The sequence below is a fragment of the Nestor notabilis genome, unplaced genomic scaffold (genome assembly GCF_000696875.1).
Source record: "Nestor notabilis isolate BGI_N333 unplaced genomic scaffold, ASM69687v1 scaffold4115, whole genome shotgun sequence".
NCBI lineage: Eukaryota > Metazoa > Chordata > Aves > Psittaciformes > Psittacidae > Nestor > Nestor notabilis.
Genome location: NW_009930480.1, coordinates 5,483 through 16,291, shown reverse-complemented (window position 1 = coordinate 16,291; position 10,809 = coordinate 5,483). Strand labels below are relative to the sequence as shown.

At 50.4% G+C, this 10,809-nt stretch overlaps 1 protein-coding gene across 1 annotated transcript; it reads right to left on the bottom strand.

The window, feature by feature from the left end:
- Positions 1–3,778: 3,778 nt before the first annotated feature.
- DNASE1L3 (deoxyribonuclease I-like 3) lies at positions 3,779–9,159 on the bottom strand. Its single transcript, XM_010015401.1, has 7 exons — positions 9,028–9,159; positions 7,363–7,451; positions 6,231–6,343; positions 5,619–5,731; positions 4,673–4,830; positions 4,138–4,234; positions 3,779–3,907 (listed from the first exon to the last, which is right to left on the bottom strand). The coding sequence occupies exons 1-7, from the start codon at positions 9,157–9,159 to the stop codon at positions 3,779–3,781; spliced, it is 831 nt and encodes a 276-aa protein (XP_010013703.1).
- Positions 9,160–10,809: the final 1,650 nt, after the last annotated feature.

Below are 10,809 nucleotides of genomic sequence, written 5' to 3'. Positions count from 1 at the left end.
GTGCCCCATAACCTGCCGGCAGCTGGTCCTGGGAGCTGCTGCCTGCAAGTGGGGCAGTCTTGTAAAGGTCATTGCAATGTGCTTGCTAGTTAAATAACTGTGGGCAACGAATAAACAAGCCTGGAGCCAAATAAAGGTGCTGCTTTTTGTTGTAAAACTCACTCACAGGCACAGTGAGACTAGGGACACTTTGGGGTCACCTGTGGGCCAGCTTTCAGCAGTGAATAGGTCTGTACAGAGACACACACAGGAATGCAGGTCTGTGAGCTCCCAGCTAAGGATGAGATCATGTTTCCTTGCCACAGCTGGGTTTGCTGGCTGTGGCATCTGGGCTAAATGCCGTGCGGACACCCCCAGATACAGGGATTTATAGCGGTGCCACCAGAGGGTGCCCTAATAATATTTAATGCGCGCATGTCTCGTCAGGGGGGTAGCCTGGGGGAAAAACCTGCCTTATCCTGTGCAAGGAGCTGGCAGAAGGTGGGGAAATGCTTTTAATGACCCAAAGGTGGAGAAAAAAATGTGACTTTTCAAATTGTTTTCCTTTCGAATAAGGGCAGGAAGATGACTGCTGTCTTCATCTTCTGCTCCCCATCTCCTTGGCTTGCTTGGCAGAGAAAAGCCCCACCAGGAACCACTGTGCTAGGTGGAAATTGGAAACAAGCTCCCTCCACCACTCCATGGGTGCCGTGTGGGTGCTGCCCTTGCCTCATTCTTGGTCCTTTTCCACAGTGGATGCTCTATCAGTAAGTGGCCATGTCCAGCCTAGGGCACAGAGCTGCTCACCACGATCCCTCCAGATGCAAGGGAGCCATGAAACAGCCAGGCTTGGACCAACTGCTGGTTTCAGTAGTCTCAACGCTGGTAGGATCCTTGGTTTCCCTGCCTTTGATATTGCTATTGTTGCTACCAGCCTTGCTGTGTGACAATGCAACACAGTCTTTCTCAGGGATGCAGAACAATTTGCTTGCTGCACATCTGTACGCACGTACATCTGTATGTCTGGATGCAGGGTGCGTATGTGTTCCAGCCCAAACCCTGTCCGTGGTGGCTTTGGTACCTGCTTCTGTTGGCCCATCACCCTTGTTGCAGGGAATCGGTAGGAGCTCTGGAGCACATTGAGGCTTGAATTGCTCATGTCTGTGTGTATTCACACAGTTAGACTTTCAGGAAAGCAAAACAAACATGAATGTAAACCCACATAAGAGAGGTTGTGCTGCACATGGGTAGTGCTGTGCCAAAGGGCTTAAGAGCCAAGGACGCTTGCTGTGATGCAGAGAGAGGACAGTCCCTGATCCTAATGACCCCTGTCCCTCTGTGCAGTTCAATAAACAGCACATCCCAGCACATTTGATGATTGTTTATATGTAATTTTTTTAGTGTTCCCCTAATGCTGCATGTTCAATCACAGTGTGTGCTCCACTGGTTTGTGTTTGGGGATATACAGGCACCGAGTGAAAAAGCCAGATGGTCCCTGTGGGGTTTTATACCAGCTCTCCTGTGATCTCATTGCTGCCAGTACCTAAAAGAGGCAAAGAGGGGTATGCAGAGCCTTGCCCAGGGCCAAAGGGTCTCTTATCTGTGGCACAGGCAGAGAGGTGTCAAAGCCCACCAAGGTTAGTGGAGAGCCAGGTTAGTGTCAAGGCCAGGAAGACCACATGAGCCCTGTTCAGTTGAGTCCTAAATGCAGATGGACAAACCCAGCCAGTGGAGGTGCTGGAGGCTATGGGGAAATGGCAGTCCTGCCTTAGGCTGCTGCTCTGGGTTCTCTGCCAAGGACTCACTCCCCCAGGGCAGCAAAAACCATATTGTGTGGGTTTCTGCAGGGCAATGGGCAGCCCTGGCTCTGTGCTGGGTCAGGGCAGCCGGGACCGCCTGTGGGGCTAAGGATGGGGTACTGTGGGGCAGGAACTGAGGATGCATCTAGCATCATGCACTGGAGGAGGGCTTCCCAAGGACCCAAACCTGATGGATTGGGGGATCTGAGCACTTTTTGTTCAGCTGAACCCTATCTGCTCTGTGTTCTCACCTGGCCGGGGCTGCTGAAGTTTTCAGCTTCTGAAGAGCCTCTTTGTTTCTCTCACAGCCATGGTCTGAGACCTGGCTTGCATGAGACAAAGTTTCTCCAGGCCGTTTCAGATTCCCAGTGTAAAACTTCTGTTTGACAATAAATAAAACTCAAGAAGCCTCATTCCTCAAAAGACAAACTTTGTTCTGGCTGCAGGATACATGGAGGCGCCTGCAACTTAAAAACCCCCTTGCAGCTGGGATAGCCGGGTAATGACCCTGTGATGGGGAAAACCTAGTGACGACATGGACTGTTAAACTTTTTGGGATGTAATTATAGTATTGGCTCATGAGTGTATGGAGTAAACAGAGGAGTATCTATAGAGCGTGATTTATTCCTTTGTGCACTTCTCTTTTCTGCAAGCCAGGAAAGAGTATGGATTTATGTACGACTAAGATATGAGGCCAGAGACTTAGACCGATTTCAGCCTCCACATGAACCATTGCTGCTGTCAGCCAGACAGTGGCATTTCTATGAAAATCCCAATGTAAATATTTGTTCTAAATCAGACTCTTTCCTTTTGCTGTATAACCGAGGGAGCTTATGCAATGCTCTATCGTTTCAAGATTAATTGCTACAGAAAGTTGAAGAATTTCTTGTCTGCCTTGCACATCCCCCCCGGCCCCCCTCGGGATAACCTCCTCTCAATTTAGTTTCTTCCCTAAATTCTTTCTCCCCAGACAGTGAGTTTTGCAAAGGCCAAGCTGCTTTCCTTCCCTAAAAGGCTAGCTCATTTGCTAGCCCTTGCTGCCCCACCAGCAGACAAACCAGGGGGTGCTGATGAAGAGATACGAATATTTGCCTCTACTAACAGTTGGATTATTCCCACTTCTCAGATGCCATCTGTATGGCAGGGTTTGCGCTGCACTAAATCCAGCCTGTGGGCTGAGCTGAGAAAACAGATTGCTGCACAACTATGTTAAACAATCATCATTAAAGTCTGGTTCATCAGACAACTTCAGGCTGCCATGGAGGTTGGGGGGGTTGGGAAGGGGAAATGCAGTTCACATCCACATGATGATGCTGAAATCATATTTTAATGTAAATTTGATGATGTTCTGTTGCAGTGCTGTCACCTGGGATCCGCAGGACTTCTCACCTGAGGTTTGGAGGCAGGGTGACAGCAGTAGGCAGGTAGGGGTGAGAACATCAGCGCTCTCTTCCTGCTGCTCCTGGCTGGGTTAGTGCAGAAGCCTTGATGCTCTAAGCAGTTTCAAACCCACACCAAGCAAACATTCCAAGTTCAGCAACATTTTACATTGCAAATCACCAGACACAAACCTGTGCCCCACTGGTGGCAGCTCTGAAGCAGACACACACACACATGCACGATGCAGAAAAGTCCTTTTAATCCTTCTGCCCCTGCAGAGGAATGGCAGAGCTCCAGAACCCATGTGAACGTGTAGAAATCCCTGCCCTTCAGGTGTTAAAAAGCACAGCAAAGTATTTTCCCCTTGCAGTAGCTCCTTACGTTTGTGATCAGCACAGTACATACAGTGCGCTGCTTCTAGCTGATCTATTTTTGCATACAATTAGGAAAATAACCTGAAGGTTTAATTTCCCTCCTTACCCAAAACATTTGAACTTTAACAAAATATTTGGTTCCTTTCCGCTGAATATTCCGCTTGCTGTGAGCATAGCTACACTACTCCTCAGCGAGATCTGTTAATGTCTGTGTGTTTCCACATTACTTGAGTGGACTCAGCACACTCATGAGCTCCAGCGGCGGCTGTTTCTTGGTCTCCTCTTCTTTGAAAACTTTGATTTCAGCCAGTTGAAGAACCCACCTTTTGCTTTCAGCTCAAACTCTACTGGGAAGTGGTCGCTCACCCCCAGTGCCTGCAAGACAAGAGCACAGAGGGGTTCGGGAGCTGGGTACCCCCATTCTCTCCAAACGCTGCCCTGGACGGTTTCACCACACGGTGGGGAGGTGCTATATGAGCATTGCATCAGTTTGGGAGGATGCAATGGCTTTATGGCCAGGGCCATGTTCAGAACTGCCTGGATACTGTTGGCTTTGTACTGTGTTAGTCCTCGTCCCACTGCTGCAGAGGCCATGCTGTGCCTACCTGCTCCTCGGTCATCTGGAAGTCCTTCTGGAAATCAAAGATATTGACGGACTGTGGCATGACAGCATGGACAAGCTTCTGACCGCTGACCACGATTCTGCAAGGAACAAAGGAATGGGATGCTGTTATGGGGTGCCCAACCAGCAGCAGCCGTGCAGCACTGAGCTTGTGGCCAGAGAGGTGGCCTTGATGGAGTCACAGCTATCTATGTTTTGTCCTTACCAACAGGCCAGCTACTCAGAGATGTCAGCACCTGCTTTCTGCTGAGTTTGGCTGATTGCTTTTCTTGGCAGTGAGGCAAACGACTTCTATCTAAACCTACCCCGACAGTGCTGCAAAGCTCAAAGCCATACTTTCTGTAAAACTGCTTGACAACAAGGCTGCATAGTGCTTTTTGCTTCAGACCTCCTTTCTCCCTGGACACTGTTTTATCTTTGAAGGCCTCATGCACATTTGCTTTATCTGGCAGTTATTGGTACCTTTTGATATATTTTCTCTCAGAGTCACAGTGAATGGTTTAATGGTGAACATTTACCTGTCATATGGGCAGCTTGTGCTTCTCTTCACTGTTGTGTCATTTTTGTCGCTGATTAGCCAGATGAATTCAGAGTAAGTCCTCAGCCGAATGTTCTGCCAGTGTTTTTGGGGAACGTAGCTACATCCAGCATTAAAGTCCCCCATGAAGATGAAGTTCTGGAATGTAGGAGGTTTTTAAAAGGTAATCATGAGGACAGCTCTTCAAAAGAAGACCAGCAAGGACTTTTAGGGTCAATGGATGCTCCCAGTAGCCATTACAGCTCAAATAGCAAGTACTCATTGAGTGCAGTGGGGCAAGTCTAGACGAGGCCATGAAGATGCTCCGAGGGCTGGAGCACCTTTCCCATGAAGACAGACTGAGGGAGCTGGGGTTGTTCAGCCTGGAGAAGAGAAGACTTCGGGGGGACCTTAAAGCAGCTCTAGTGCCTAAAGGGGCTGACAACAAAACTGGAGAGGGGCTTTGGACAAGGGCCTGTAGGGACAGGATAAGGGGGAATTTAGATTTAGATTAGGTACTAGAAAGAAGTTCTTCCCTGTGAGGGTGCTGAGGTGCTGGCACAGGGTGCCCAGAGAAGTTGCGGCTGCCCCATCCCTGGCAGTGTTCAAGGCCAGGTTGGACACAGGGGATTGGAGAAACTTGGTCTAGTGGAAGGTGTCCCTGCCTGTGGCAGAGGGGTGGAACTGGATGAGCTTTAAGGTGCCTTCCAATCCAAACCAGCCTGTGATACTATGATCCTTCTTTCTGCTGGGCACACCACCAAGGCATGCTGATGAAACAACAGTTTTATTGTGAGATCAAGTTTACTTATTAAAATGTGGTGAAGTCAATGAAAATACATTAAAGAGATACTCAAAATCTGGGGCTTGCTGTCAACAGTTTTAAGGTTACCAGGCTGTGACTCAGTACCAAAGCTGCCGTTACTAACGTGGATGTGGCAACTAACCTCAATTTTCCAGCGCTGTTTTACATCTAAGTACACATCATAGAGCTCATCAATCTCCCGTACTGCTGTCTCTGGTGTGGTGTGTAGAGGGATTATAGCAAATTCTTTGACGGCTTAAAAACAAAGCAAAAGAACAAGGAAAAGCGTACTGGTTAAACACACAGTGAATCACAAAGAAACAGAGACTGACTTGGAAGCAAGGAGGTTTGTCTGAAGGAGAAGAAGCTGCTGTTCTGGCTGTGGATCAGAGGCGACTGCTGTGTAATTGCACAGCGTTCCCCACCAGCTGCCCAGCGAGGCTGAGCTGTGATGCGGTGAGGTGCTGCGTCAGGGCAAGGCAAACCCTGCCTCGACACCCATGGCAATAGCTGCTCCCACGGCTTGTGCCAGTGGCATGGAGCACACCCACCAAACCACTGCCTGTGGCAACAGCAGAGGCTTTCCTGGGGCTGCAGTCCCAAAGGCAAAATGCTGCTTGTGGTAAGGAAAAGCAGTGTGGGGTCAGGATGTGGCCCCTTTCACCTGCCCCCACCATGTGCTTGGGTCCAGCAGGGCTGTTTTGCTGCATAAGACTCGCCAGTGGGAGAATGATTTGCTTCTGAAACGTCTCACCAGTTTTTGGAGACTGGAACCAGATGGTGAAGGGCTCTCTGGAGAAGGCATCCTCATCTCCAGGCTGGGTGTCCGGGTACTGGTAGGTTTGTTTCACTGAAACCAGATGTTGCCTGAGCAGAATGAACAGGATGGGGGATGTCACGCTCATGGCTTGCTGGGACATGTCTAACTCTGACTCCGTGCTCTAGGCCATGGTCTGAGATGGATACAGCCACACTGGTGGCTGAGCCTGGGCCGATCCCACGGCCAGGAACAGCCCATCCCACGTGCACAGCCTGCATCTCTCCAGCTCCGCCGAGCAAAGCCACCACCGTGTCCAGCCCATCCCTACAGGGCTGTGGCCAGGGAGGGCAGGGTAAGGGGCTGGCTTGTTGGTGAGGGATGCTCACTCACCGGTAGATGAAGGCGTACTGCTCCTTGTAGCTCTTCCTTCCCAGTCTCTCGCTGACCACACAGCGGTATTCCTCCTTTGGCCCCTTCAGCTGACTGGAAGGAAAGTGATGTTCCTGAGTTTATTTCTGCATTCAAGGGGGGCTGAGGAGGAGATAATTTTGCCAGGGTATGGGATGTTTCCTGCTTGACCTCAGAGGCGAGTGGTAGAGACAATAAACTGCTGGACCTCAGAGGCGAGTGGTAGAGACAATAAACCCCCTCAGGACCTGTGGTCTGGATCCGTGCTCCACTGCTGGCTCTTTCACTCTACCTCCTCCCTGCTTGAAGCTGCTTTATCTCTCTTTCAGCTGGATCTCACATCCAGCCAGGCATATGCTGCTTGTTCCTCTGGACTGACAGTCCAGGCAGACAATCCCCAATCTACAGCAATCCCCAGCCCTGCAGAAAGGCAGCTGCCCCGGTGCAGTGGGCAGCTCTGTTTTTCCTTTGAGAATTAATCTTGAACAGATTGAATCTAACTTAGTTATTTTGATTTAAAAATATGTGTCCTACAGCAATTTGGAGCTGGCTTTGCTCCTGGCCTTCAGCGGGGCTGCCAGAGCCTCATCCTTTCCTTGACGGCTCCAACAAAGCCCAGACCCTGAGCTTTCACCCTGATAAGGCGGCTTTGAGCAGAGCACAGCCTCTTGCCAAGCTTCTTTCCCAACACTTGTCTACTTGCCCATGGCCACCATACCTGGTGAGCTTCTCCACCAGGAGCGGACAAACCCGGTTCTTGTTCTCCTTTATTTCCATCAGCAACATGATGTCACAGCGAGAAATGATCTGTGAGGGGAAAGAGCAAAAGCAGTTTTGCACGTGGTGGGTTTTGGAGGATTAGAAAGAGGTTGGACAGAAGTGGTTACTGCTGTGGGGGAAGTCCTTTGTGGAAGAAGTAGCTCCAAGCCTGGGGTCGTGCGAGGAAGGCAGTGGCCAGAGCAGAGTCCTTCTGCTTTCAGAGCTGCCTCATGCCCCTGCCGGAGCTGGGAGAGGGAACTCAGGAGCAGAGCAGTTTCAGGTTTGTTGAAAAACTTCTGCCCCTGCCCTTGAGGAGGAAGTGTGGAGAGGAAGGGACAGTGAGAGCCGCTGCTGTGAGCCTGCTTTAACCCCAGCACTGCTGGGGTGCTACCCTGCCACCACCTACAGTCTCTCCTCCTTGCCCCAAGCAACCCAGCTCCCTCAGTGCCCAGAAGGATGTGGCTGGAGCTTTTGGGGGGCTTTGAGAGGAGCCAGTTAGGGTCCATTATCAACCCACTGCAATGGTTTCCATGCTTTTTCTGGTGTGAGCACCCCTTGGGTTCTACAGCTGCACTGTGCCATCCGAAAGCTGCGTGTGCTGCCAGCATTCACCTGTCCCTGCTTCTGTTGCAGCCCCTCTGAAATAACCCATGGAGCCCAAAGCAGTCACAGGTTTGAAATGGGGTCCCAGCACCTACGGGCTGCAGCACTGCAGAGGGGCTGCAGGGTGCTGGGGAGGCTGCCCCAGCCCCATGGCCAGCACTGGGATCCCCATGGGAAAGCCCAGCTCACCCTGCAGCCCAGCATGCCCCATGGCTTCCTTCTGCCCCCTTTTTTGTTGGTCTTCAAAATGTGTGGGTGATTTCACAGGGAAAAAAGCCCCTTTTTTCCCCCTGAAACTTGCAGAAATTAGTATGTTGCCCTTAGTGCTGACAGTATAAGAACAGTCCAGATACAGAAACCTCTCTTCTCCAGCTGTTTGCAATGGGAGGATTAAAACCTAAATGATGTAATTCCTCATTGCTGCCCTTTGGCATTTGCAGCCATGCCTCTAACACCGAGCACCACCTCCTCTGTTACTGTGACATCTCAGAGAGCACTTGAAAAAGCTACAAGTCCAAAACACGGTTCTTTTAAAAAGCTGAGTTATCTTCAGCTGCTGCAGAGGGACCCTGATGGTGAGGGTTTGCTACATAAATTAGCAGTCAGGCTTTTCACTCTAACACAGTACTCTCTGCTGTCCTGAGAATATGTGTTTAATAAGACAAGAATATTGTAGAATAATTAGCACATAAACAAGGTAAATAATGTATCACAAAGCAAAGCTCTGTGCACTCAAAGTGAAAATTATTTTTCCTGTGCACAGAGGTTTTACTTCTTTCCTAACTCCATTTCCAAAGGAAACAGCAGATGTTTTCTCTGTTATGTTCTCATGCAGGCTAAAATAGCAGTAAACATCCTACTCAACTACAGGCTGATTTTTACTTTAAGAGAATTAAATTATTAAAGTTATTCACTCATTTTTAACTTGAAATTCAACTGTGGAAAGATAAAGTGCAAGATTATGCAGCTAAGAAATCCTCAGAAAGCTCAATGTCTGTCCCATCCAGGCAAATGAACGTACCTTTACCACGGCATCAACAACTTCAGGTCTGGCTATTTTAGTTTCTCCAAACGACCTCACATTGAAGGAGCAGATTTTTAGGCTCAGAGACGGGTTGAAATTGAAGAGCCAAAGCAAGATGAAGAGCAACATCTTCAGGGACTTGGACAAAATGAGTTGCTGCGAGTGTTTGTGCATCCCTCCCTTTGTGGCCAGTTGGGAGATCAAACCGAGCAGTCAGCTGTGCCAGTCACGAACATGAACAGGAATTACCGTTTCCTCCTTTCCCTCACTTCCATCTCCCTGCGCAAAGCAGCGTGGAGACTTTGAACTTCTGCCAGGGGGAAAACCAGCTCTTCCAAGCCAATGTCCCCACCTTGGAGAAGCAACTGCTCTGCCAGACTCCAGCATCCATCCCCACAAGGATGCCTGCTATGCCTGGACACCAGCCAGGACCACTATGGGCAGTGTTGGGCCAACACCAGGCTCCCTGGGCCACCCAGGAGAGAGGTCAAAACCAGGAAATGGATGGGACAGATGGTGAAAGGGTCTGGGAAGCAGCAGTGGGAAGAGGGGGGTTTCTGGAGGGCACCAGTGGTGGGCACCAGAAGCCCCAGTGAAAAGTGATGGTGGTGGGACATCCTGAACACGGAGGTTTTGACCATGTCTATGTTTTGTTCTGCTTTTGCTGTGGTAGGAAAGTCACGCTGTGAGAAAGCAATGAACCATCCATCACCCCAGGCCACACGCTTTTACCCGCTTCTACCTTCACCCAGAGCCATCACGTGCCCGCAGCTAACAGGGCCCTATGGCTCAGTGCAGCGCAGCCACGGAGACTGTGAAGCTTCCAGCACTGCCCCAAACTCCATCCAAGTGTCCCCAGCACAGCAGTCTCAGGCTGGTGACCGAAGGTGTGTGCACATGGGTCTGGCTTGTGCTGCATGGCGACGGGGGGCACATGAGTTTGGCCAAGATGACACTCAAGTGAGGATGCTGCAGCTGGGATGGCTTTGTCACACTGGGTGGCTTTTGCAAGGGAAACCATCCCCCTGCCCTCCCTTACTGCCCCGCCATGTGCCAGCCCTCAGCTGGAAGTGCATTTGTTGGCCGCGATCAGGTATAACGCCAGGAGGTATAATGAGAACTCAGGCTCAACGGCATCTTGAAGTGTCTTGGATTTTATTCCCTGTGCTTGTAGGTTCCTTCACATCCTCCCTCCTTTTCCTGAGGCCAGCCCTGCAGCCCGCTTGCACCCCACTGCCCAGCCTGCACAGTGAGCTGCTGTGCTGCCCTCCTGCTTCCTAATGAACACAGCAGCCTGGGGAGCAGGCGTGTGACCCTCCCAAATAACAGGGGTTAGTTGGGTTATTGTGCTGTGCTTTTTCTCCACTAGGTCTCTAATGAGCTAGCCTCAGGCAGGACAGGCTCTGGAGGAAACTAATAAAGAAGGAGGGAAAGCAACAGCTTTAGGGGTTGTAAATCTCCTGCTTGACCTCACTAAAAGCACAGCATGAGCCAACGGCTTGGGACAGTGGCTGCAGCCTTGGGGTCAGAGCCATCAAAGCCCAGAGCTCCCCAGACTTGCTTTGGCTACCGTGGCACCAAAAAGTATTTTTTGTGGTGCCAGTGAGGGCTTCAACCCTGAACCACGCCTTGTCGATGCCTTGTTTGTCCCCAGGACTCAATTATCAGCCTTCCCTTTCCCCTGCACCCCGGGTGTTATCAGCAGGACAGGCAGAGCCACCCTCTGAAGGGACATGGGGAGCTCACACTCCTTTCTGCACCACTTTATCTCTCTGCTTA